Consider the following 27,698-nt stretch of genomic DNA (forward strand, 5'->3'; position numbering starts at 1 on the left):
ATGTAAATTATCTCCAACAGATTTCTTCAATAATATCTTTCTCTTCATGGTAATAAGCAGCACAAACTAATACACCTAATAAACATTTATTTACTAAAAGTTTTTAAAAAATGCATTATTAACAACAGCAATATAATTACTATATAAAGTTCAAAATTTCTAATAATTCCTTTTGCTTTTAGATTGTATTCCACTAATGGTTTTCAGTCAAGGCAATTTGTTCAAGAGTCACCCAATAGCTCCCCCTATGTGGCTGTTAGTCCTTACCTGATGAACAATTTAGTTCAGTTTGTTTGCTTTATTTGTTGGCATCCTAGCAGCTGTCAGTTCGAAGCTCTTAGAGCATTATGGCTTTCAGGTGCTATGAGAGAGAAGGGTCTACTCTATTTTGAGATGATAAAAAGCACTCAAATAGGCCCAGTGCGGTGGCTAATGCCTGTAATCCCAGCACTTTGGGGTGCCAATGTGGGCGGATCACTTGAGGTCAGGAGTTTGAGATCAGCCTGGCCAACATGGTGAAACCCAATCTCTACTAAAAGTACAAAAATTAGCCGGGAGTGGTGGTGCATGCCTGTGGTCCCAGCTACTCAGGAGGCTGAGGCAGGAGAATCGCTTGAACCTGGGAGGCAGAGGGTGCAGTGAGTGCACCACTCAAAAAAACAAAACAAAACAAAACAAAAAAAAAGATGACTGTCTTCAAAATTCTGTACAATTTTATTTTGCAATTATGTGATCCATCTAGAATGCTGAATACATAATTATAAACACGATTCACATGCATGCTCTCTTGCTAAGTTTTCCCCTATGATTTAATTTCTATTAAGATTAAAATATACTGTCATATACTTGTTCTTTTTTTTTTTTTTTTTTTTTTTTTTTTTTTTTGAGACAGAGTCTTGCTCTGTCGCCCAGGCTGGGGTGCAGTGGCCGGATCTCAGCTCACTGCAAGCTCTGCCTCCCGGGTTTAGACCATTCTCCTGCCTCAGCCTCCCGAGTAGCTGGGACTACAGGCGCCCGCCACCTCGCCCGGCTAGTTTTTTGTATTTTTTAGTAGAGACGGGGTTTCACCGTGTTAGCCAGGATGGTCTCGATCTCCTGACCTCGTGATCCGCCCGTCTCGGCCTCCCAAAGTGCTGGGATTACAGGCTTGAGCCACCGTGCCCGGCCTACTTGTTCTTAATTGTTCTTAACTGTCATAATTGTTCTTAAAATTTGCTAAATCCTTTAGCAGAGCTTTTCAAAGAGCAAGCTTTTTAAATTTATCTTGCTTTTTCTAAGCTATGAACTTTTAAATTTTACAAGGTTCTCAGATCAACTTAATCTTGTTTTGTTAGACTAAGTGTCTGTTTTCTGTTGCTTATAACAGAATATTTGAAACTGGGTAATTTATAAAGGAAATGAAATTATTTCTTACAGTTATGGAGGCTGAGAAATCCAAGATCAAGTGGGTACAACTAGTGAGAGCCTTCTTGTAAGTGGGGACTCTGGAGACCTGAGGCAGTGCCTGGTATCACATGGTAAGGGGGATGTGCATGCTTCAGTGCTAGCTCAGGTCTCTCTTCTTCTCCTTATAAAGACAGCAGCTCTGCTCCCATTATAACCTATTAATCCATAAGCCAATTGATCCATTTATGAGAAGAGAGCCCTCATGATCCAATCACCATGTAATGGCCCCATGCCTCTCAATACTGCCACACTGGAGATCAAGTTCCAACATGAGTTTTGGAGAAGACATTCAAACCATAGAACCAAGGTTTGCCCATCTAAAGTATTCTCTTACTTAGCATTAGCTTCATCACACTAGTAGTTTTTAATTATTATTTTTTTAGACAGAGTCTCATTCTGTCGCCTAGGCTGGAGTGCAGTGGCGCGATCTCGGCTTAATGCTACCTCCACCTCCTGGGTTCAGCGATTTGCTTTTCACTTTCTTAAGAGTTATCAAGGAGATATCTCAAATCTTCATATTCCATATCATTAGCAGAAGAATACATGTAAATTCAGGGTTTTTAGAGTTTGCTTAAACTGTACATGGATCAAATTCTTACTTACATATTATTTTAGTTGTATACATGGTACAGAACCACCACATTCCAGAAACTTTGGATAAATAAGATTATCTATGACTAATGTTGTGGCTTTAGGAAATTCCAACTTCTCAAAACCAAATGATTTTATAAAATACAATCATAGTATATGAAAAAAGAAAACAGATAACTAGAAAATACCCATTATTACAAGTTTAAGCAACACTAGTAAGGTTCAAATGGAAAATCTACACATTCATATAATTTCCAGATTATCTGGGTTCTGCTTGAACCAGCTCGTAAGGCCCAAGTGTTTATAATAATAACTCATTGTTTTACTCATATTTACATGAAACTTTATTTAGCTTTAATACAGAAATCTAAATTATTGCATGGTTCCAAATATTATGCCTGAAATTCCAAAGTCTGCATTCTGTAGTAGCTGCAGTTAACACCTAGAGGAAAAAACAAACTACATTCTTTAATTTTTTTTTTTTCTAGGGTCTGCATTCCTACTGCTTCTGGGACTTAAATCTGATATACAGGCAATTTTAAAGGTGACTACTAAAAAAAAGAAAAGGTGATTCCTGGGATTCTTAGAAGAATAAAATATGAAGGTATAAGGGTGATTTAATGATAGGTGCAAAATATAAGCAGATTATGCGTCCAATAAAAAAAAGAAAACAAAAACCAGCAAAACACAGAAGGTACCAAGGTTTTTTTGGGCACTCATTTTTTCACACAAACTACAATTTTCCCAACGTCATCTAGGACGACCTCTGTACCGCCTCTGAGATGTGAACTGTGAGAGAACATTTTAAATGGTCCATTTTTAAGGCATGATAAATCTAAGCACTGGCAGACAGCCTTGGTATGTAACAAACCGCACTGCTCATGCACCTAGAAGGTCACGATAAATGAACAGAATGTAGAGTAGGAGTCAGCCCACAAAAGGGAAGATAGTTTTGTTATTGGGAAATCAAAACTTAAGGGGTGAAGGGAATGGGGTATATAGCCTTATAAGGGGGTAATGAAACTTAGGCAATGTCCCAGAAGATTGTAACGCCATAGTAGTTAGCCAATCAGAAACTGGGGGAGGGACTTGCATGCTAGGAGGTAAATTACCTGCTGTAACTGCACCAGACACCCAGTCTTGCAAGACTGCCATTAAAAGTCTTGTTTCCACTGTTCTTTGTGTCTCCGAGTCCGTTCTTTGGGTTTGGACAGGTGAATGTGAGATTCTTAGATGAAGATATGGTCTTTAGCTCGAGTGCTGTTAAACGTACCTGAAAAGTCTTCTCCCCAAGTTTGGCTTTTCCCTCAAGGTTCTTAATGAGGCTTTGCAACCTCTCCTGGGTTATCTGTGAGGGTGGCAATTAACAATTTTGATTTTCTTTTGTAAGCCTCATCTTCGCACTTAGAACATCTGACTAGGATAGGATTTGTTGTTTTCCCTTCTAATGGTCCCAGGGAAAAGTAATTTGGGATCATTTCTGATATGCCAATTCTATTAATATACGTTTGAACTCAGGTATCCTAAACTATGAATTGATCCAGGAGTGAGTCTCCCTCCCTGACTCTTGAAATGAGAAGCATTTATTAAGAGAGTGAATCTGGCCTAGAGACAAAAATGAGACCCACAGGAACAGATCTCCTGTAAGAAGGGTGGGTAACACCCCTGTGGGGAAGGGTGACACAAACATTACAGTCCTCACCCAAGGAGACAAAAGCCTTCCTGAACTCTGCAGGGCCCAGCGAGGGGATATAGGCAGGCCAGACAGCAAGACATCAAGGGGTCTTAAGAGCATGTATATTCCCTGTTCTGTAGCCCTGACTTCATTCAGGCTCTGAAACTGCTTCAGGCTATGACAAACTTGGAAATAAGACCACAGACTTGCAATTTTCTGAAATACAATACAGATTTTTTGCCCTTTACTAAAAAAAAAATATGCCTGAAAAAAAAATCAAGAGTATTTACGATCCTGAAGTCAGGTAACTTCAGGTAACTGATTCACTTCAGTTCATAATACACCAGTTTTCTTTATACATGGGTTTATCCCAAGATCCCAGCTACCCTCACTTGTCAGAAATCATTTTGGGATCTTTGGGATCTTGGAGGAAGGGCCCTGTATTCTCAAACTTCCTGTATATATTTGAAAAGAAATTTCAAGTTTGAAAGTTTGACAGTGGGAGAGCAATAAGAAACTAAGCACAATATACATTTGAAAAAAGATACAAATATACATTTTGAAATCAAGGGGACTCACAGTAAACAAGGTAAATTATGCAAATGAAAGAAGATTCATTTATTTGAAAAGGGAGTATCTGGAGATAGGAAAAACCAAAGGTGTTTTTTCCTACTTTCTTTTTTGTAGAGACGAGGTCTCACTATGTTGCCCAGGTTGACCTGGAACTCCTGGCCATAAGGATCTGCCCTATCCTGAAGCTTTCTAGGGGTCCCCAGGCACCAGTCATCACATGAGTATACAAAAGACACTTAAAACTCTGCAGATTCCGCTGGACGTCAGGGATTGGGGATAAAGACCAAATACGTATTTCACAATATCATAGCACCTTACTGTTTGCGTCTCAGCAAAAGTGACAAACACAGTGGGAAAAGGAGACTGATTTCTCTTATGCCATTACAAGAAAAATATCTGAGTGAGTACACAGTAGCACACACAGTAAAGGCAAAGTTATTCCAGAGGTAATTTGTAACTGCCAAAATTTTCCTCAAATTCTTTCCTCTTTTTATTATGACGCAAGCTGCACACACATTTCTGCCTCTGCATCCTTGATTGTACATGCTGCAAATATAGTCAATTTGCATTATTTGTGGTACTTATGTTCCATAAAGTTCACAAACACTGAATCAGTGAATACCAAACCACTGCTCCTAGAAAACACACAGGGTTAGGTTTCTGCAAACTTTGTTTTTGTCAACAGATCAATACAACATATTGTTGATTCAGTAACACTGAACTCTCTGCCAACAGCATTATAACTCATGCACGAATGAAGCTTATCTAATACACTTATTTTCTCCTTAAGGCACATCACAGTCTTCTTGAGCTTAGGAACATTAGACAGCACTCCAGCAGGACATTTGGAGGCCATTTTAAACAGTGAAATCACCAACAAAAAGAACAGAAATTAGCAAGACATGGGACTAAGTAGACTCAAAAACGATACATGTTTACAGTATAAGAGCTGAAACTAGAAGGCAGAGTACCATTTGTTTGACTTCTGTTGGGAGGTGACTCACATTTTTCGCCTACAAATGGCCTCAAAAGCACTTGTGCAAATACTGGTTCTGGGGTTATGGATAGATTTGAGCAAGTAGGCAAATTTACAAATATAAAATCCACAAATAATGAGGATGTTTCAATTCCTTCCATGTGGTTGGGAAGCACAATTGCCCCAATAGGACAGTCAGAAACCAGGACTAGGAACTTACATGCAAAAAGAAACTAGTCTTAATTGCCACCATCTATGTCTAAAATAAATTATTGGGGAACTGCAGTAACATGACAAGCAGAATTCTTATCTCTGTGCGCTGTACATTTTTTGTATTAAAAAACAACTTCATTAAGTAGGTGAACTAAAATTTAAGAGACATCAAAGAAATGACTAATGAATTTCACTTTAGTTTTTATTTTATTGTAAAACATTGAGATGGAATGATAGGGTTTCCCAGAATCAGGTCCATATTTTAACTAAATGAAAATTTATGATTTATAGTCCTCTCAAATACCTGTCATACTTGATATCTCAACCAGAGCTAATCTTACCTCTTTACAAATTAAGCAAGTAACTGGATCCACAATTTATAACACCTGTCAATTTTTCCTGTATTAAACCTCTATCATAGTTTAAGCCTATTAGGGTACTTAATCCTTACAAATAAACAGGTTTAAAATCACCTCAATAGGCAACTGCCCTTCTGGTTTTCTTCTTTGACTAAACAAACTGAAAGCTTAAGATTTTCCATTTTGGGTGCTAGCAGTACATGGTGCTACACTCTGTATTCCAGACTTCTTAAATTACAGAAAAAGGAATGTACACTTTTTGTATTCTTTCTGAGCAGGGCTGGAGGCAACATCATCTACCATGCTAGGTACTTGTATGCATGGACTACTCTACTGCATATATTTCAAGTCGCTGCCCCCTTTTCTTTTTCAATCATGCATTAACTCAGGATCAATGTGTGTTCCATTAGAATAAGATTTATTCACTAGGAGTTGCTAGAAAACCTTCCCGGTATCAATGAAGTCCCCGTATTTTGAGTCCTAAGATTTTTCTGAAGAGAAAACCATACATATATAGCCTTTTTTCAGATGCTCAAAGAGGTCTAAAATCCTCTTCACCTCCAAAAAAAGAAACATCTCAGCCGGGCACAGTGGCTCATGCCTGTAATCCCAGGACTTTGGGAGGCCGAAGTGGGCAGATCACTTGAGGGCAGGAGTTCAAGACCATTCTGGTCAACATGGTGAAACCCCATCTCTACTAAAAATACAAAACTTAGCTGGGCGTGGTGGTGCATGCCTGTAGTCCCAGCTACTCAGGAGGCTGAGGTAGGAGGATTGCTTGAACACGGGAGGCAGAGGTTGCAGTGAGCTGAGATCATGCCACTGCACTCCAGCCTGGGTGACAGACAGAGATTCCGTCTCATTAAAAAAATTAAAAAAAAAAAAAAATTGCTGGGTGAGGTGGCTCACGCCTATAATCCCAGCACTTTGGGAGGCCAAGGCAGGTGGATCACTTGAGGTCAGGAGTTCCAGACCAGCCTGCCCAACATGGTGAAACCCCATCTCTACTAAAAACACAAAAATTAGCTGGGCGTGGTGGTGTGCACCTGCAATCCCAGCTACTTGGAGGCTGAGGCAGGAAAATTGCTGGAACCCGGAGGGTAGAGGCTGCAGTGAGCTGAAATTACACCACTGCACTCCAGCCTGGGCAACACAGTGAGACTCCATCTCAAAAAAAAAAAAACATGAATCATCTCACTGATCTTATTTTACAAAACAGTAATATGCAGTATTGCTTAGTTTAATTTGACAGCATTCAGTAGCTAACCCTATTCTCCAAAGTTCTGGTAGCTCTAACAAACTGGAACTTTATAAACAGAGACAGGCACTTTGGTTCTATTCTAATACTTTCACAATTAAACATACTGCATTTATAACATTTAAAAGATTTAAATTACTGTCAAATATATCTGGATTGCATCTTTTTTTTTTTCTTTCTCTTTGACAGAGTTTTGCTCTTGTTGTCCAGGCTGGAGTGCAATGGAGCGATCTCAGCTCACTGCAACCTGTGTCTCCCAGGTTCAAGCGATTCTCCTGCCTCAGCCTCTCAGGTAGCTGGGATTACAGGCGCCTACCACTATGCCCAGCTAATTTTTTTGTATTTTTTAGTAGAGACGGGGTTTCACCATGTTGGCCAGGCTGGTCTCAAACTCCTGACCTCAGGTGATCCACCAACCTCGGCCTCCCAAAGTGCTGGGATTACAGGCATGAGCCACCGTTCCTGGTCTGGATTCCATCTTAATGTACAATATTTCATGAAGTTCATGATTTTAAAAAAAAGGAAATCAAATAACATCTGAATTTCTAAATCTAAATACATTAAGGTGATAGTGACTCTTGCAACTGTTTTTAAATTATTGGAAAATATGTCATTTTCTTGAAATGAACTTGGTATTAAAGGCAGCAAATATGTCTTTATAAGGAGTCTCTGAATCTGACTTGGTCGATGGTATTCGGCAAAGTTGGCGAAATCCAGGAGAACGCAGCAGCAAGTTCTGTGAAAGACCCATGAAGCTGGAGCATAACCAGTAGAGAACAATTGACTATAAAGAAAAGACATAAATGTTAGCATCTGTAATTCTACCAGGACATGACAGTCCAGACATAGGCAGGCAATAAAAAAGAAAATGACAATCTTTGTAAACAGAAGTATGCCAAGACTGAGCAAGACTTGTAGCAGCTACTAGATTCCTGAGATGGATTAAATAGACAGGTAAAAAAGGTTACAGACAAACCAAAAAGCAAAAATAAAGGGAAAAGAGAAGTATGGAGGGTAGAAAGTAAAAAGAAGCTTAGGCAGAGGCTCAAGAGAGATCTCATCTCCCTTCTTCGACAATGGAGCATACTTTTTCCCCATGAAAAGTCCTGTCCAGCTGCTTACATACTGAAGGTGGAATACTGGAAGCGTGGCATTTATGATGGCAAACTTAGCCTCCCTAGACCTCATTTTCCCCATATAGTCATCTATCTTCCAAATGTTTCCTAATAGCCAGTTTCTCAGTGTAGTAAGGAATGCATTTTCTTTGCCTTCTTCTGAGACAAACAGCCTCAGCATTATCTCCAAATTTCTTTTGTATTACCATTTTGAGCAGCGGTCCCCAACATTTTTGGCACTAGGGACCATCTCATCTACAAGGCATTAGGGACTATCCTCATCTACAAAGTTGGGGCAGTAATGCATCTACCTCAGAGGATTGCTGTGAGGAATAAATGAGATAATTCATGTAGAGTGGTATGCAAGTATGTGGTCCACATTTAGCACTTACATTTGTTATTTGTTCCAAAGTCAGTCTTTAGGGGCAGAAAGTAGCACATCCTCAAAGGTAGATTAGCACAGTAGTTAAGAGGAGGTGCCAAACTGCTTAGATGTGTGTTAAGACTCTATCACTTATAGCTAAGTAACCTTGGATGAGTTACTTAACTTCTCTGTGCCTCAGCTTCCTCATCACCAAAGTGAAGATTATAATAGTACCTTTATCGTTGCGCTGTATAGCACCCCAATTATATGGGGTAAATAGTACCCCAATTATATGGGGTAAAATATGTAAAACATTTAAAACAGTGCTCAGCACAAAGTCAATGTTAAATAAATATTGTCTATCATCATCATTTGACTTACCCACCAACAGAAAAAGAACCTGAGCCTAACTACAGCAGACTATAAGTTGACAACTAAGTATCAATCTCCCCTCTTCCCTAGTAACAAAATCCTAATTTTTATTTGAGTAGGCGGTCATCTAAAAAAAAAAAAAAAAGAAAAAGAAAAAGGGGAAAAAAAAAGACTGTATTTCCTTGCCTCTGCTGCAGTGAGGGATGGCCATAAAACTACGATGTTAACACAACTGTTTGGTGGAACATCTGGCAAGTCTCCTTAAAAGGTGCTGACTACACTTCAGGCACCCTTTACTATTCCTGCATGATAACAAGCTCTAACAGCCATGACCGTAGTGTAGACTTGAAATCACAGGCTGTGGACAACAAAGCAGAAAGAGAGCAGCAGTCTGGGTCTCTCATCTTCATGGACTTGTCCCATCACCCCTAAGCTGCTTAATCAGATTTCCTATAATTGACAGGATAAATTTTGGGTATTTAAAGCATTGTGTTTTAGATCTCTTGTTACTCATTTTGAACTCAATCCCTCCGTAAAACTTAACTGCTTGTATTTTATTTTATCTGGGGGGTTCTTCAGTATATAGCTGGTAAGATTTCTCTGTGGAAATGTAGTGAATCTGTGCTGTTCTACTTTTACAGGGTATTTTATGACATTACTACTACTATGTAAAAAGTTCTATAATAGACACTCATTTCATTAATTCTCACAGGCATTATGATATCTATTTTAGAGATGAACAAACTTATTCTGCATAGGATTAATGACAGTATTATGTTCAGTAACAGCCTAAAAAATACATTTTGATGCCAAAAACATATTGCTTTAGATTCCTATAAAAAATACTGTGGGCCAGCTGTGGTGGCTCACACCTGTAATCCCAGTACTTTGGGAGGCCGAGGCAGGTGGATCACCTGAGGTCAGGAGTTTGAGACCAGCCTGGCCAATGTGGTGAAACCCTGCCTCTACTAAAAATACAAAAATTAGCCAGGTATGGTGGCGTGTGCCTGTAATCCCAGGTACTAGGGAGGCTGAGGCAGGAGAACCACTTGAACCTGGGAGGAGGAGGTTGCAGTGAGCTGAGATTGTGCCATTGCACTCCAGCCTGGGCAACAGAGCAAGACTCCATCTCAAAAAAAAAAAAAAAAAAATACTATGAAGTAGTTTTATATATGCTACACCCTAACTATTAACAACAACTGAATTTGACTTTATGTGTTGGCTCTGAGTAAACATAGAGATATACCCAACACAGCTTTTGCCTCCTTAGAAACTTCTAAAGTATTTGTGGGAAACATGCAAAAGACTGAACTAACGGCAAACATAACTGCTTCTTTTTCTATTTCTGTAAAGTTTAATTAGGTATATACAGGGATAAGTTTACCTATTTCACAGAGTTGTTATGAGATTAAATAATACCATACAGGAACCCAAATGGTCTTAGCATTTTGTTTTGTTTCTTTTTTAAGTGCTAAATTCTTTGCTCCAGTTTACATAGGTAGAACTAATTCAATATACCAAGTAGTCAAATGGAAGAAATACTATATTCATGGTATTACGCAAAACACATTGCAAGATTTAAAAAAGGCAAGAAATAGAGACAGATTCGTTACCACAGAAATACTGATTTGGTAAGGGATCAAGTAGTCAGAGGAATTTCAACAGAAGAGACAAGATCCCAGCCAGTCTAAGCTAAAGTCAGAGAGGATTTAGCACATGCTACACACAATGTTGGTGCTTACTCACTGAGGGTACCGTTGCAGCAACTGGAATCATCAACACCGACATTGCACGGACAAAGTATGTAGCATATGTCTGCAAACGAGATATTCCAATTTTTTGTAGAGCAGAAATCTGAAGGGGTAGAACATATACATGCATAAAGATTATTAAAATGCATATTAAATCAGACAAGCTTTAAAATACAAACTGATTTTTCACTGGCGTCCATCTACACTTTAATAAAAGTAATATATATACACAAAAAACACTGATTAATCTATATGGCTGATCATCTTTTTATTTTTTGAGACTGGGTCTTGCTGTCAAACAGACCAGTTTGAGGCTGGTCTCAAACTCCTGGGCTCAAGTGATCCTCCCGCCTCCTCCTCCTCCCAAGTAGCTGGGATAATAGGCATGCACCAACCACTGCACTCAGCTTGATCATCCAACTTTTAAAAACCTTAATAACTGGCCTAGGAGGAAGGATCACTCTAGTCCAGAAGTTTGAGACTACAGTGAGCTATGATTATGCCACTGCCTGGGCAATAGAGCAAGATCTTGTCGCTTAAAAACAACAACAACAACAACAAAAAATCACTTACTAATTATGTCAAATTCTTAAATTCTTAAATGACACTTTTTTGGCACAAAGTGTCAAAAAACAAGGGCAATGATTTAAATGGTAGCTATTGTCACAGCATTCTTCAAGCTCCACTTAACAATGATTTATATGGTAGCTACTGTCACAGGATTCTTCAGGCTCCACTTAAGAATTCTGCACAAGGCTGGGGGCCTGTAATCTCAGTGCTGTGGGAGGCCCAGGCAGGCCGATTGTTTGAGCTTAGAAGTTTGAGACCAGCCTAGGCAACTAGGCAACATAGTGAAACCGTCTCTACAAAATATACAAAAATTAGCTGGGTGTGGTGGCATCCCTGTAGTCCCAGCTATTTGGGAGGGAGACTGAGGTGGGAGGATCGCTTGAGCCTGGAAGGCACAGTGAGCTGAGATCATGCCATTGTACTCCGGTCTGGGAGACAGAGTAAGACTGTTTCCAAATAAAAAAAAAAGGAGGAAAAAAAAAACAACAACAAACTTCTGCATAATTATGACTCTAGAGCCAAACTACATAGTTTTACATTTTTATGCCTCACTTTCTCTGCATTAAAAAAGGATAATATTTAGCTCACAGGGTTATTCTAAGAAGTAAATGAGTTGACTTATGTAAATTGCTTATAACAATGCCTATGGTCAGGCACAGTGGCTCACATCTGTAATCCCAGCACTTTGGGAAGCTGAGGCAGGCGGATCACTTGAGGTCAGGAGTTCCAGACCAGTCTGGCCAACATGGTAAAACCCAGTCTCTACTAAAAATACAAAAAATTAGCTGGGTGTGATGGCGGGCACCTGTAATCCCAGCTACTTGGGAGGCTGAGGCAAGAGAATCGCTTCAACCTAGGAGGTGGAGGTTGCAGTGAGTGGAGATCACACCAGTGTACTCCAGCCTAGGAAACAGAATGAGACTCTGTCTCAAGAAAAAACAAAAAAAACAAACAAAAAAACAAACAAAATGCTTTGAACATAGTGTATGTTAAGTAAGAATAAGCTTTTAATAAGCTTTTATTTTTCTTTTAGAGATGAGGTCTTGCTCTCTGTCGCCCAGGCTGGAGTACAGTAGTAGGATCACAACTCACTGCAGCCTCCATCTCTTGGGCTAAAGCAATCCTCCTGACTCAGCTTCGAGTAGCTGGAACTAGAGGCACATGCCACCATGCCCCACTATGAAAACACTTTCATTAGTCTTTAGAAGACATAGAGGAAAAGACTAGGGGATTGACATTGATTCAGTGTAACCTCGTGCTTATCACTTCCTTCTTTCTAACAAATATTCACTGAATACCAACCACAGGGGATGGTGCTAGTGCTCTTAGGGAAACATATTTGGACTACAGGTAGAGTCTTTCCTTAAGAAACTTTCACTCAAGACCTTATATTATATCATCTTCATTTTCCTCATCTGAAAGAATAAGGAGTGTATTAGATTTCACAAACAGGGATCAGAGGTCATGAGGTCTGGGAGATCTCTCCTGAGGTAAATCATTTTTAAGATTTCTTCCAGTTCAGTCTGTTCTACTCAGAGTCTGAGAATAATTTATGAAATTACATTCATGCTTTCCCTAAACTGCTGAGTAAAGCAGCCTGTGATAAGGGTTAAGACAGGACTGAGAGAGCTGTGTCCCAGCACTTTGGGAGGCCGAGGTGGGTGGATCACCTGAGGTTAGGAGGTCGAGACCAGCCTGGCCAACATGGTGAAACCCTGTCTCTACTAAAAATACAAAAAATTAGCTGGGTATGGTGGTGTGCACCTGTAATCCCAGCTACTCAGGAGGCAGAGGTTGCAGTGAGCCAAGACCGTGCCATTATACTCCAGTCTGGGCAACAAGAGCGAAACTCCATCTGAAACGGAAAAAAAAAAAAAAAAAAAAAAAAAAAAAGACATGACTGAGAGGTCACATTTTCTATGTGTATGTTTTTCCCATTTCATCTTATAAAGACATTCAATGACTTCTTTAAGGTCATAAAGCAAGAAAATAGCAGTCAGGGCCTGACTGTGTTCCCCGCCTACAAATTTACATATTAAATAACACACACCCAACACCAGTCTATTGTAAGAATACAACCAGATTGACTAGGCATCTTCATTACTGTTTTTACCAAAAGCAAATCACAAAATTCTATGTATCAGAATCATACAATTTTGAAGCTGAAAGAGACTTGGAAGTGTACTAATTCAGTGCTTTTACTTTAATTTCGAGAGTTCTGAGGCGCACAGAGGCCTAGGCCAATGCCTGACGTGGAACCAGGAACAAAGGGATCTCGCTTCTAACTCAGAGCTATCTTCACCAACTCAACCAAAAATAGATTTGAAGTCAGAACAGCAGCAACAAAAATCCCAATAAATGGCAAACAAATTTCATTTAAAACTACTGACCTCCACTATTAACAAATTGATGACGCCAACAGAGATAGGCAGAATCCAAGTGGAGTCCGGTGCAGTGAGGTCAGGAAACCACAGAATACCACCAGTAGCTAACTGTTCCTGAACAGAAAAACCTGCTAAAATAGTTTTATAAATAAAACAACAGAAGTCCTAAAAACAGCAGAGAAAAATATATGACATAAATAAGTACTCTGACAATTCCAACAGTGTCCCTCACAGGAAAGATCTGCACTAGATTTATTCCAGTTTTTCACTCACAATATATCTATTTTTTTCTCAATACAAAATGTTGTCCTCAACACAATCTGTTTACACTTAAGACTTTAAATTCTATGCTCTTATAAGGAAGATATTGAACATATCCTAATTGTGAAAAGTATGCTTTTTTTTTTTTTTTTTTTTAGTACAAAGACAATGTTAAAGAACTTCTTTGGGAGACTTATATAATAATTACCTTCTGAATGTGCTGCCCCGGTGCTTAAATTCCGGAGAGCAAAAGACATGAAGATCCACATTGGAAGCTGAATCCAAACCAACACAGTGGCTTTGAAAGGGTGGCAGTTATCTCGCACATATAGTTCTGAAATTATCCTCTTCATATTCTTTAGATAAGTGAGCCTAGATTGAGGTTAGTGGAAAAAAAAGGGAAAGAGGAAATGTCATCTAAGAATCATGCTTTATTTCCATAGCACAAATAGTGCCTGCTGTAGTTATTAGCTAAAGGATTTGTATAAGGGTTTCAGCTGTCACAGGCATGTTGAGGGGTTCCCTAAAGAACAGGCAAATAAAGCCTTTTATCAAAACTTCTACAATATGGTAAATAAGTTACATAACAATCTGAAATTGTCAGACTACAGGCTTTGTCTCTGGTGGTCTTTGGCTGATTAGGCTTTTAAAGTAAATTTCACTACTGACATGGTATAACTACAATTAATATTGGAAATACGGAAGCTAAAAGCAAACTTTAATCAAATCTCTCCACTCCAGACAAACTTAATCACTTCATCTCTGAATATACCTTTTGGAGCTATGTGGTTTTATACTGTGTATGCTCTTGGCCTGTCAAAATAGTCTCCATTTTTCAATCAACTATCTCACAAAGATATTTTTAACCTGTTTCTCTGTTAACCATTAGTTACTACTGTTTTTTTCCTGAAATTTTACTTTTTAGAATAGTCTTCCTTCAGGTCCAAGAGAATATGAGTTAAAAAACAGAAACTAAAGTATTCTTGAGGGGAAAGTCTTCTATTTTATTCATCTTTAAATCTCCTGTATCATACATTTTGTACAGAGGAGGCATTCAATAGTTTTTCTGAATTTAGTCAAATTATAGTGTATAATAAGACAGTACACAAAGACATTCTAGGTCCTTCATAATTTCACATCTGCCTATTCTTCCAATTTTATCTCGTTACTCCTCTAAGACACCTGCATATTCTGGCCCCTGAATGACTTTAGTTCGTCCAACAAATCAGACTTCCGCATAGGCATGCCTTTGGAAGTACTGTATTATATCATCTGTGTGGAAAGCCCACTTTCCTGGCTGTCCATCTGACACACTGTCTTTCACCTTTGAAGACTCAATACTATTGAATGCAGGAAGCTGGCCAACACTGTGGCTTGCACTTGGAATCCCATCTACTTGGGAGGCTGAAGTGGAAGGATTGCTTGAGGCCAGGAGTTTGAGACTGGCGTGAGCAACACAAGGAGACTCTGTCTTGTTCAAAAAAAAAAAAAAAAAAAAAAGAAAATGCCAGAAGCCCTCAGATGTCTCCTCCTAGAAAGAAACATCTCTAAGGATGTATCTGGACAACCATCCTGCCAGTACGGCTTAAGCAAAGTGCCACAAGTCTTATCTAGGCTGCGTTGATAACCCAGGCAAGCAGCTATTAATTTGGTTCTTTTGGTCTATGGCTGAAGCTTTCAACTTCTTTGATCAGTAAAATTTCAAAACTATAGTTCTGTCAACTTTTAATTTTTACCAAATAAAGACATTAAACTATCACCACGATTTTTTAAAATGTCAGATCTTTTTAACACTAAATAAAGGACACAATCTCATATTAAAAATAGTTGGGAAATTTACACCTATATAAAAATATATGGTTAATAATATATACATAACACAGATTGATACCACAAAGCCCTTTTTCATTGCTTAAAAAGGAGAATAATTTGTCATAGTCTAATAAGGATCAGAGTTTGGGAAACTGACTAAGGAGTTGATTGAAGCAGGAAGGCTTGTAAGTTCCCAGTAAATGAATGCAGACATCCTTGGGCACAACCAAGCACCCTTAGATTGGGACTTTCCAAGAACCCAGGCAGACAAATGCACAGAATAACCACAAAGGATGGACAGTACCTTAGCTATCGAAGTGTTTCTACTGTGGCACTTACGTTTTCTACCTCCTCTTTCCTGTGGGCTATTACCTGCTGTATCTTTTCCAAACGGTCAAGATTGTAAACAACCTGCGTCATTTGTTGACAAATATCACAAAAAAATGGCAAAGTACCTTCATCCTGCGAAGCCTGCCCTGACTCTCCTTGATGATCTAGCTCCTTGTACATAATCTTTATAGAGTAGTTAGTTCACTGACATTATTATTTGATTACAGGTCTTTTTCAATAGGCTGGAATCCCTAAAGAATAGGAACATGCTCTTATCTTTCTCCATTTATTTCTTTGCTTTCAGTCCAGCATATGAAACTATCATGCCATATTAATAACTTATGAAAATATAAAAGAGTAGGCCAGGTGCGGTGGCTCACACCTGTAATCCCAGCACTTTGGGAGGCTGAAGGGGGTGGATTACCTGAGGTCAAGAGTTCGAGACCAGCCTGACCAACATGCAGAAACCCCGTCTCTGCTGAAAATACAAAATTAGTCGGGTGTGGTGGTGCATGCCTGTTAATCCCAGCTACTCAGGAGGCTGAGGGAGGAGAATCGCTTGAACCCGGGAGGCAGAGGTTGTGATGAGCCAAGATCGCACCATTGCACTCCAGCCTGGGTAACAAGAGCGAAACTCTGTCTCAAAAAAAAAAAAAAAAAAAATATATATATATATATGTAAAAGAAATACTGCCAAAACTACAGAATACTCAAACTTATAATTAACATCACTAATTATGTGTGTGTGTGTGTGTGTGTGTGTGTGTGTGTGCGCGCTCTTACATGGATATAATTTGCTTACCTGGCAACTCTTTCGGACCACCCCAACTGATTTGCACGAACTACAACTTCTTGGTTAAGATGCCTGGCAATAGCTTTTATTTCTGGCTGCAAATTTTCCACCTAGCTAAAAAATAGGTTTTGTTATGAGCATATAAAAGATCTTTATTCACAATAACTCAGAATTTTTCACATTATTCCCTCGAGTCATTTAAAAATGTAGTTTACTGATCATGTCAAGAAACCTTAAGTCTAAGCACAAGATGTTAATTTGCTTAAAATGTCCTCAGTCACAACCAAATTCACAATGTATACTTATCCATGTGATCCTGGGTAAGTAACTTAACCTCTAAAATCAGGTTCCCTCACATATAAAATATATAACAGCACCTACTTCACAGGGTTATAAGTATTAGATGAGAACTGCACCCTGAGCTTTACTGTTCCATCTTTAGATTTCCTAGTAATGTAAGCGGAGAAAACAGCTGTCTGTTAAGAACCTTCCACTGCGATAGCCACAAATCAAAAACAAAAATAGCATTTATTCCTGCCCTGTGTTCATTCTTCCGGTAAAATGGCTCACTGCCTTAATGTTGCTGCTGATTCCGTTCCTGTTTTGTTTCCGGTTTTTTTCCCCCATGCTCACAACTTGAAAACATGAAAGCCACTATTTTTGAAATATCCCATTTGAATAATCAAGCACTTGAACCCGTATTATCTGACCTGCTCTGATAATGTTGTGAAGTAGGCAAGGAAGGTACTGCTATCCTTATTCCTCAGAAAAAAGGATTCAGCAGTAAAAGTTCAAGTGACTGCGACCGACCAGACACAGTCTTAGTCGGGCCTGGACAGGAATCAAGTTCGCAAACTGTTAGTCCAGTAGTTTCTTCCTAATAAAAAAGATCAGCTGGAATACTTTGGGACGAAAGACGCTGCAGACATACTGGCTGTTAAAACTTTTAAGACATGAATTTTATAGGTTTCGCCAACACAATTTCTTCTGCGACTGATTTCTTTGACTCCGTTCCCCGAGAGCTAGTAACCACTTGTGCTTGGAGTACAAATCCAGTAGGACAAACGAAATGACAGGTACATGTATCACAAAATATTTAACACACCTAATGCTAGTTAAATTATTTTTAACGCCAAAATGGTCACAATGAAATGGTCACGATGATTAAGCATTAAGCACTGCAGCAGGCAACATCGTGGGATCGAAAACCCTGAGTGAATGTCGGCCTTCCTACGCCGCAGGTGTTGCAGCGCAGGGTACGCGCACGGCTCGGCGCCCCTCACCTTGGCCAGGATGTAGTGCTGGTAGGCGGCCAAAGGCAGCGTGACAGCACCCCGCAGGGCCACGGTGGAGAGCAGAATGCTGCCCCACCAGGGCAGGCCCGTGGTGGCCTGCACGCCGAGCAGTACTTCTTCCGCAACCCGCACCGGCGAAGACGCGGCCAGGGCCTCGTACCAGCCGTTCGCATGGACTGCACAGACTGGTGCCACTGCCCACACTGAGAGAGTGGGGCGTTTGGCGCCGCTCGCAGGAACCGGCGCAAGCGCCGGGTCCCTAGCCCGCAGCTGCAGGGCAGGGAGCGGCCGCAGCCACCGACCGCCGAGTCGGCACAGCATTTCTGCACCACGGCAGAGCCCGGAACCCGTGCTTCACAATCCTGCCGACATACACCAGCCAGCCAAAGCTGTTAACGCGCACGCTTCTGCAACAGCGGGCATAAAGCGCGGGCGTATCCGCCTGCAGCCGCGATTGACCTTCCCAGTCAAGCCGGTGACGTCTTGCGTCGCAGTTGATATGACGCAAGAGATAGGAAGGTCCCGCCTTTCCCACGCGGCACTGGGCAGGCCTACTGCGCACACGCGAAACTTCCAGCTGCTAGGGTGGTTACTCCGAGGCCGGACCAAAACTGCAGACATGGGTGGAGCCTGCTGCCCTCCGCGGGGCTGGGTGTTCTCTAGGGAGCGCTCGCCTTGCAAAGTTCATCTTCACCGTGTAACTTACCATTCTTTTTCACTAACGCTAATCGTCATTTGTAGTGGAATTATCTTTGCTCGGTGTTTTTTTTTTTTGTGACCAGAAGCTGATCCCCAACCTTTTTACGTGCACCTGATTGCTTCCGCTAGCGATTACGATAGGTTATAATACGCGAGTCACACGTTGCTAAAGTGCCGGCTTGTAGAGAGACGCATGTTTCTTGCTGACCCTGAGTGTTAATAAGCATGCTTAAAGCACGAGGGGTAGTTCAGTCTCTTGTAGATTTAATTGACCCATCTGTTCCAGTTAGTATTTTGAACACCACCTGCAAACTGAATTTCTTCGATGTTTTGTCTTCCATGGTAAATAGCAGCAAAATCTTACAGTAAGATAAAAGTGTCGTCTCTTCATTTAAGGGAAACTGTCACTGGCAGTTCACTGGCAGTACGGTGAATTCCTCACTGGAGTTTACTTGTATCCTATATAAGCTTTAGAGAGCCCGAACAGCAGCATTGGCTGTCTTCTGGTTAAAAGGAATACGTTGAATCTACATGAACTATATGGTTTTTACTTTTGTGTTCTTGGAAACAACAAAATGGAATGTCGTGGAGGAGTTTCCCCACCGAAGGGTCACCCCTAGACTACATACCAAAATATGTTGTGAGGAGTAAACCTTGATTTTATTTATTTATTTAGGAAAAGAAGCCTCCAACAAATGTTGGGTAATGTCAAACGGCAGCTATCGTTTGCCCTTCACTGTGCACCTAACCAAGGGTACCCTACGATAACTTTCTCAGGATTCTGGAATTCATGTGCTTTCCAAACTGACTGATATATCTATACATGAATTTTTAAATTCTTAAAGTCTTAAGCAAGACTCCCATCTCTCAAAAAAAAAAAAAAAAAAAAAAAAAAAAAGCTGTAAGCTGTTCATTTCCTAAGATTTAATTTTGTGGAGTTGTATCAGGGGTCAGAAATGAGACTTTAGTGTGGGAACACATTTTTTGCTATGTATTGTGTTCATATATTACATTCTTATTTTAAAGTATTTCCTTAAGTTTGAATATTGTGATCTAAATAAAATTTGTGAATATTTAGTTTCTGCTAATTTCATATATTTGTATAAACACATTTCTTAATCCATATAATAGGGATGACCAGAACTTGCTATCTACTTGGTAGAGGATGTTGGGGGAAGTATTTGTCAATTTTAAAGCCCAATGCAAAAGAAAGTGTTACTACTAATGTATAGGCACTGTTTATACAACATTGTGATTATCTTGTATCTTTTGTTTCAGAGTACAGTATAAAATGATCTACAACTATTGAGTGAACCAACTGAAATCGTTTGTCAATCCTCTTTGCAAATGAACTTGTTCAATGTATTAAAACATTTTTAAAAGTTCAACATTTATAATTAGCTTATTCCAGTCTTTGATATCAGTGTTATGTCAGTTAATTTCTCAACTTTAAATTCCTTAAGAAGAGACTATGTATTACATTTTCTTTCTGCAGTCTCTGTAATTCTTAACTATCATGGTGCCAAACACAGGAATGGAGCTTGCTATGGACTGAATGTTTTTGTCCTCCCCAGATTCTTTTCTGAAACCCAAAGGTGATGATATTTGGAGGTAGGGCCTTTGGGAGGTAATTGGTCTTAAAGGTAGAGCTCTCGAATTGGGTAAGTGCCCTCATAAGAAGAAACAAGGCTGGGCATGGTGGTTTACGCCTGTAAATCCCTGTGCTTTGGGAGGCTGCGTGGGGAGGATCACACGAACCTAGGAGTTTGAGGTTGCAGTGAGCTATGATCACGCCACTGCACTCCAGCCTGGGTGACAGAGCAAGATCCTGTCTCTTAAAAAAAACAAAAACAAAAACAAAAGCAACAAAAAAAAAGGAAAAGACAAAAGCAAGATGACCTTTTTCTGCCCTACCTGAAGAAACTGAAAAGGAGACAGCCATCTGCAAACCAGAGAGAAGGCCCTCAACAGAAAACATAAAGACGGGCATGTTGACGTTAGACATCTTAGCTTTCAGAACTGTGAGAAATACATTCTGTTAATCTCCTCAGTCAATAGTATTTTTGTTGTAGTGGCCTGAATTAAGTGCTGAAAATTTGATTATGGAGTATCATTATCATGTAATCATTTAGGCTTCTCATTTCCCAAATATGCCTTCTGAAATGTTTGTCAAACTAAATGACTATAGCTTACTAGGGTATATATAAAACAACAACAAAACACCTTTAAGAAATAAACTATTTGTTAGTGATCCCTTAGAATCATATTAAGATTTCAGTTTTTCTTTCTTACTTAAGGCATTACTTCTCAAAACCAAGGCTACCTAATCTAGAATTGGCTTTTTTCTCTTTATTGAAAGACATCTGCTTGCCATCTTTCTTATGATTGGTTTTCAAGCATTGAAAATGCAAAGTTGGCTTTTGTTTTTCAAAAGTGTGAATTCATTTAAAAGCAGAAGTACAATATGCAACCTCCTACACCACAGATACTAGGTTTATACTTTGTTACGTTATAAAGGTATTCCGTCAAAGCCACAGTGGCACATTTTCCTTTACACTTAATCCAAAATTCAAGTGATCGTATTTTTGCAATCAAGGTGTGCAACACACTAAGACTTATTAAAGCACTGATGATGCTCCCATCTTAAATTCCAGTCACCTGAGTTAATCAAATGCTGTGACTTAAGCAAGCCTTTATCAATAGGATATGTATTTCCAAAGACATTAAGGAACATTCGGAATTTAGTGTCAAGGACAGCAAACATTAAAAGTGTAAGATACCTGCATAGATTCATTTACTTAAGTAAAATATATTGAGAAAGGGATACTGAATCTGTTCATAGTGATTAAAAGCAGTGACTTGGTTTTCCTTTGCTATTGTAATCCTTTTGAAATAATCCTGATTTTAAAATCTGTTATTAAAACAATGTTTTGGTACATTTTAAATGTTCTGTAATGCCAGAGCTGTGGGAATAAGTGTTATGAAAAACATCAACATGAAAATAGATTTAATAAATTAGAGGATCTGAAGAGATTTTTATAACTTTGAGTTTTCCTGTTTAGTCTAACACTGTACTGTTTTAAAAATAAGTAATATAGGGTACAAAATTTTTACAAAATGTGTATTTAGGTTATTTGATTCAAAACACAGATGGACTATTATTTTTGTGAAGAAAAAGACAGGATTAGTTAATAAGCTATTTACCTTTTCCAAAGAAGAAAAATGACTATATGTATAGTCATTTACAAAAAAATTAATTTTTGTGTACCAATAAAAATGACTTGACTTTTCAGTAATGGGAAATAGGAGGGGAAATTTCTTTTTTATAAACACTGAAGTCAGTGTTTGTAAATATGTTGATTATGTTGAAATGTATGTTGAAAAGGCATGAAATGTGGGATTTTGTTGGGAATGGATGGTATAAACTGATTATACAGTAATTGAGATATTAACTACTTGGGGATTTAAGGTGTGAACTAACCCAAGTGTAATGTCCATGAGTTAAATCACTTCTTAAAAGAATGATGTAGTCTGCATATACACATACCACATATTTTCAAAATTAAAAAAAAAAAAGACCTTCATGGTCTCAAAAAATTATGTTTTTTTATTGTTCAAATAAAAGTGCACTGCATTACATCTGAAATATAAAAAATGTATTTGAAAAATGTTCCTAGTACAGACTTCTAAAACCATGGTATTGTACTAAACAAGCCTGATCCCCAAAAGTAAATATGGAGCATTTCAATCTATATGCCCTGGCCCCACAGTTTTGAAGTCAAGAAAACACAGGGGATTTCCCCCCTTCTTTTTAAATAAGATATCTCAACTAAGAAATTCAGTATTGTGAAACAACACAACTCACGTGTAGTAATAAATATTGGATAGCATCTGTTCTCCAACAGGATTATCTCAAATAGAAAATAACCCTAGTTAACACAGGGAAGAATTAAGAAAAAAAAATTTATGTATAGAATAGTGGCAAGTCATATATAAAATACTTTGGTAAATAACATTATTACATCCCTTTTTTAGTAAAGTGCTATAATTTTATTTCATAGCTATATTTATTTGTAGGCTGTCTTTTAGCTCTCCCTTTAAATTTGGGCATATTAAACATAGGTGGAAAAACAAATTTATATATTTTAAGACCACTTCTTAAACTAAAAGATATGAATGTACTGTTTACAAATTTCTGGATATGTTTGAGAAGTCATCTTTCTACTCTTTACTCAGGCTTTACTCTTTACTCAGACTAAAGAAATCATTTGATTTACTTGACAACCAAGGAACCATATTAATATCATCAACTCTGGGTGATTTATATGAATTTTAGTTAGTGTTTATGCTTTACCAGTGTGAAATTTTATATCTAATTTAAAAAAAGACAAACTGATATATACATTACTTGATTTTTATGCTTACTTTCTTTTACATTTCAACCATATAATTAATTTTTCCATGAGACAGGGTAGGACACATAATCTTCTTGGATACATTACTGTTTATTGTTTCAAGTGGATGGAATATATAAATCCCACTGAGTAGTTTAGTGTGGCCCTGTATCTTATATAAACAGGTTAAATGGAGACTTTATATTGTAATCTGTGTATTTATGTATCTACCATAAATTGTCTTTGTGACAAATGCAAAATTTCTTTTATTACTTGGCTCAAATTAACTGTTGATCCTTTTCACTTATAATATACAAGTGTAAAAAAGCAGGAAGCCTTTAAAATTGAAAAAAGAAATAAGATATTTTCCACTAAATTACTGCAAATTGAAATTTTTATGTTGACTGTTGATGACTGAAAAGCCAATGTTAAGAATCAATATCATCCAATATAAAATAGTACATTGAATTGTTTAATAAACAGAATATTAAGAGCTTGTATATGCTGACTGGGAACAGTGGTGGCTTTTTAAATTCTCAGAAAGTTTAAACATTTTATAATTAGAAGAAACCACTGGTGATGATGAAGATGGTCCATCTCGGTAGCAGCCATTACAGTGAAAATCTTGACAGAACTTTTTCACTATCAGCAAGATAATTTTACTGGCATTAGTGGTAAAGGTAAGGAGAGAAAAAAGAATGACGAGATAAGTGTGTATTAGTTTTAAAAGTGAGAAAAGGTAATAAAACAACATGGAAAAGCCAGAAATTTCTTCTTCTATATGTGCCTTGCTACAAATAAACCAAAAAGAAAGCAAGATGGGTATTTTAAAAGCCAATGTGGGGAAACATCCAATGATAATGCCCATTATTTTACTTTATACTTAAATTACACAAGTAGAAAAGTTATGCTTATTAATAGTTTAATGTATGAAGGAAACATCCAGATTTCTGAATATGAAGGTACATATCTCACATTAATTTAAGTCTACATAAAGTAGAGCCTCTATACTGACATATTGAAATTTACTTTCTGCTTAGCCTTTTCTGTTATGTAAACAATTGTACATTTATTTGCCATTCTAAAACTTCAGGATCAAGTTTACATAATTTTGCTAAATTTCCGTGTTTGCTCAGAAGCAGTTTACAGTACTAAAACCAACCAGCCAAAGAACAGCTTCAACAGAAAGTTATGTCCGAAGGGGAAGAGGGAAAGAAAAAAAGAAAAATGATAAGAAAAATGCTAACTAAGGTAAAACGGATGATGATGGGGAATGGGCAGTCACAAATGTTCACAGAAAATAGGTCAGTTAGTAAGATCTTCTGCAAAAAGCCTACACACTTCAGTCAAGCACATCAGTAGAATGATTTGGGAGCATAATTTTTGTTTTCGGCCACTTGTGATTTCCTCCAAATGAAAAGGAATCTGCAGGCTAACAAGCTGATCCTCATCAGCCAAGCTGGTTCATATGCACACTGTTCATGTGAGGTGCCCAGGGTCCAGTCCACACCTATGAATATAGAGCATGCATTTTACAAAATAAATATCTAGCATATATTTTATTAAAATAAAACTTTTAAAAACTAAGGAGGTACTCTTCAATTTGCAATATACTAGGAACTAATGGGAAAAAAATGATAAAACCTTTTTTCTATTATTTTCCTACCTCTTATCCCTCAAACAGAATCTGATTTACAACCTTTTTAAAAAAAATCATTACCTGAGCATTTACAGATTCACGGTTGTGGAAAAAAAATAAATCAAAGATATTAAACATGCACTAAGCTAAAATATACAACCATTTATGTGAATTCTCAGAGTTATTTATAGCACCTTTAATAAATACCCTCTAGATGGTTCTTTTCACATAACTAGTAAACTTTAACATATAAAATCATATGATAGTCACTTTGCAACTTAAAATCTTTCATTTATTACCTGCTACCCAGTAGAATATACAATACCTTTCATAATATTAGCCCCAAACCTGCCTTTGGTACCATTTCCCACAGCCCTCTGCTGTACTGCAGCTATATTAAATTTCCTTTAATTTCCTCAACTGCCCATATTCATCAGACTTTCTTGCTATTATGAGTTACCTGAATCCTATTTGTCTTTGCATTTCTTAAGCACAAAATAAATGTTTGTTCACTCAATGATCAGCCTTACCGTTTGAGGGCCATTATTTTCCGTGGAGCTGGAAACCATCTTTATCAGTGAGTTCCAAGAAGGGTCTGCAGCATGAGGGCCATTAAATATGGGTCCTCCAGCACCATCAGGGATAGGTGCTACTGGAGGAATCATTGCATTCCCATACACAGAAAAAGGCATACCCTTAAAAAAGGAAAACACACACATTAACATCCAAGTCATTGTTCATTCTTCCCAATATAATCAATAGCCTTAAAATTGATATTTTAAACTTCACCTCATCCTGGCAATGTGTAACTTATCTAAGAAATCTAAAAATTATTACCCATTATATAATTTATTTTAACATTAGATTATACATATGCCTACTATATTCAAAACATTTTCTCAGAAAATCCTCCCTTAAATAACTAGGACAAAATCAGGACTTTACCCCAACTTTAGGAAAGTCCATGTAGCCTGCAGGAACATGCTGATGGAATGTACCAGAAGGAGTTACAATTCCTGTACTCTCTCGCTCCATTGCCTGATGTTGTGAAAATACTCCTGGGTCAGACATCGGTCTGTGGATCATAGGATTTCCCATCCCAGGGTTACACCAGTCTACTTTGTCTGAGGGCAAACAAAGAGGCAAAACAAAAATAGGTAATATTTAAAATCCAAATAAAATATTTTGTTTTTCTAATATTTTCCACATTGAACCGTAAATTATTTCAATATAATAACCTACTTTTATATATTTACAGCAATATTTCTATGATTTGTACGTAGTGACATAATAGCTTAATGAAATAATCTAAAAACTTGGTGTTACAAAACAAAAGAAAAAAACCTAAGTACAACCTAAAGGGACTGAAAGGAAATATTAATATGTCCTTAATATGATGAAAGGAAGAAAAGAACATGCTTGCATTAGATATTTTCACAAAGCAGTAATAAATAAATGTAATGAGAAAGGTCACATGGTGGACAGAGCTCTTAAGTGATTAAATATTCACAACAACAAAAAAAATAGGAATACAGATCTTTTAGAAATGACTATGATGCTGGGCGTGGTGGTTCATGCCTGTAATGCCAGCACTTTGGGAGGCTGAGGTGGGTGAGTCACTTGAAGTCAGGAGTTTGATACTAGCCTGACCAACATGGTGAAACCCTGTCTCTACTAAAAATACAGGCCAGGTGCAGTGGCTCACGCCTGTAATCCCAGCACTTTGGGAGGCCGAGGCGAGAGGATCATGACGTCAGGAGATCATGACCATCCTGGCTAACATGGTGAAACCCCATCTTTACTAAAAATACAAAAAACTTAGGCGGGCGTGGTGGTGGGTGCCTATAGTCCCAGATACTCGGGAGGCTGAGGCAGAATTGTGTGAACCCAGGAGGTGGAGCTTGCAGTGAGCCGAGATCACGCCGCTGCACTCCAGTCTGGGCTACAGAGTGAGACTCCGTCTCAAAAAAAAAAAAAAAAAAAAATCAGCCGGGCATGGTGGTGCATGCATGTAATCCCAGCTACTTGGGAGGCTGAGGCAGGAGAATCACTTGAACCGGGGAGGCGGAAGTTGCAGTGAGCCAAGATCGCCCCATTGCACGCCAGTCTGAGCAACAAGAGTGAAACTCCATCTCAAAAAAAGAAAAAAAAAATGACTATGAAAGTTTAATACTGTTTACATTATAGTTAAATGCATAAAGTTAATTTCTAGAGAGCAGGATAGAATATCCTACCTTGATTGCCACCAATCCCTTCAAAGGACCAGATGCCACTATGCCCTACTGATGTAGACAAATTGCTCCCAATAACAGATGGAGCTGACGTTCCAGTTTGCCTGATACGTGCAGAACGTTCAGTCCCAATAGGGACTGGAACTTTCCTGTCCTGAGACACATTGCTGGGCTTTTCTGACCCTAACGGTACTGACGATGGGGCAGGAGATGGTGCACGAACTCCCGAGGATACTGACTGTGCAGAAGAATCTAGAGAAGAGACATTTTGAAATAAAATACAGGTCATCTATAGAACATGTAATTTTATGAAATCAAATCTTAAATTCAGGAGATGTTTTAAATACACTCAGAAAAACAAAATGTAAAAATAATACTTAAATAAAAATTATGCGTATTAAAATTTGGCTAAAGTTCCATGACTTCAAGGTAGAATATGATGTCAATGCTGCATGCTGCAAAGTGTTCAACTACCATTAAACTAAGTAATATTCAAATGAATTAACCCTTGACATTAAGTAACATGTAGCAGTAGAGCAATAAGACGTTTAAATTAAAAAACAAACCAACAACAACAGAATGGAGATGGGTAAGAAT

At 38.3% G+C, this 27,698-nt stretch overlaps 2 protein-coding genes across 9 annotated transcripts in view; both read right to left on the bottom strand.

Annotated features, from left to right (window-relative positions):
* Window positions 1-5,552: 5,552 nt before the first annotated feature.
* Window positions 5,553-18,598, bottom strand: LOC105477313 (cytochrome c oxidase assembly factor COX18). Of its 3 annotated transcripts, none has more exons than XM_011733775.3 (6): window positions 18,127-18,598; window positions 16,853-16,953; window positions 14,117-14,280; window positions 13,654-13,775; window positions 10,689-10,796; window positions 5,553-7,875 (listed from the first exon to the last, which is right to left on the bottom strand). In XM_011733775.3, exons 1-6 carry the CDS (start codon window positions 18,457-18,459, stop codon window positions 7,702-7,704), a joined length of 1,002 nt encoding a protein of 333 aa, XP_011732077.2. In that variant the 5' UTR covers window positions 18,460-18,598; the 3' UTR covers window positions 5,553-7,701. The 3 variants fall into 3 exon arrangements, with proteins under 3 accessions (XP_011732077.2, XP_011732076.2, XP_011732078.2); XM_011733774.3 differs by having other exon boundaries at window positions 13,654-13,778; XM_011733776.3 differs by lacking the exon at window positions 13,654-13,775.
* Window positions 18,599-24,136: 5,538 nt separating this feature from the next.
* The window catches only part of LOC105477311 (ankyrin repeat domain 17), a 182,959-nt gene continuing 179,397 nt past the window's right edge, over window positions 24,137-27,698 (bottom strand). For all 6 annotated transcript variants that reach the window (XM_071093500.1, XM_071093499.1, XM_071093496.1 and 3 more), the window contains 4 exons: window positions 27,105-27,353; window positions 25,816-25,994; window positions 25,401-25,565; window positions 24,137-24,741 (listed from right to left, as the gene is read on the bottom strand). In XM_071093500.1, the coding sequence (XP_070949601.1) occupies window positions 24,682-24,741; window positions 25,401-25,565; window positions 25,816-25,994; window positions 27,105-27,353 (653 nt within the window). In that variant the 3' untranslated portion in view covers window positions 24,137-24,681. The remainder of the gene's footprint in view (window positions 24,742-25,400; window positions 25,566-25,815; window positions 25,995-27,104; window positions 27,354-27,698) is intronic.

This window comes from Macaca nemestrina, chromosome 3 (assembly GCF_043159975.1).
Source record: "Macaca nemestrina isolate mMacNem1 chromosome 3, mMacNem.hap1, whole genome shotgun sequence".
NCBI lineage: Eukaryota > Metazoa > Chordata > Mammalia > Primates > Cercopithecidae > Macaca > Macaca nemestrina.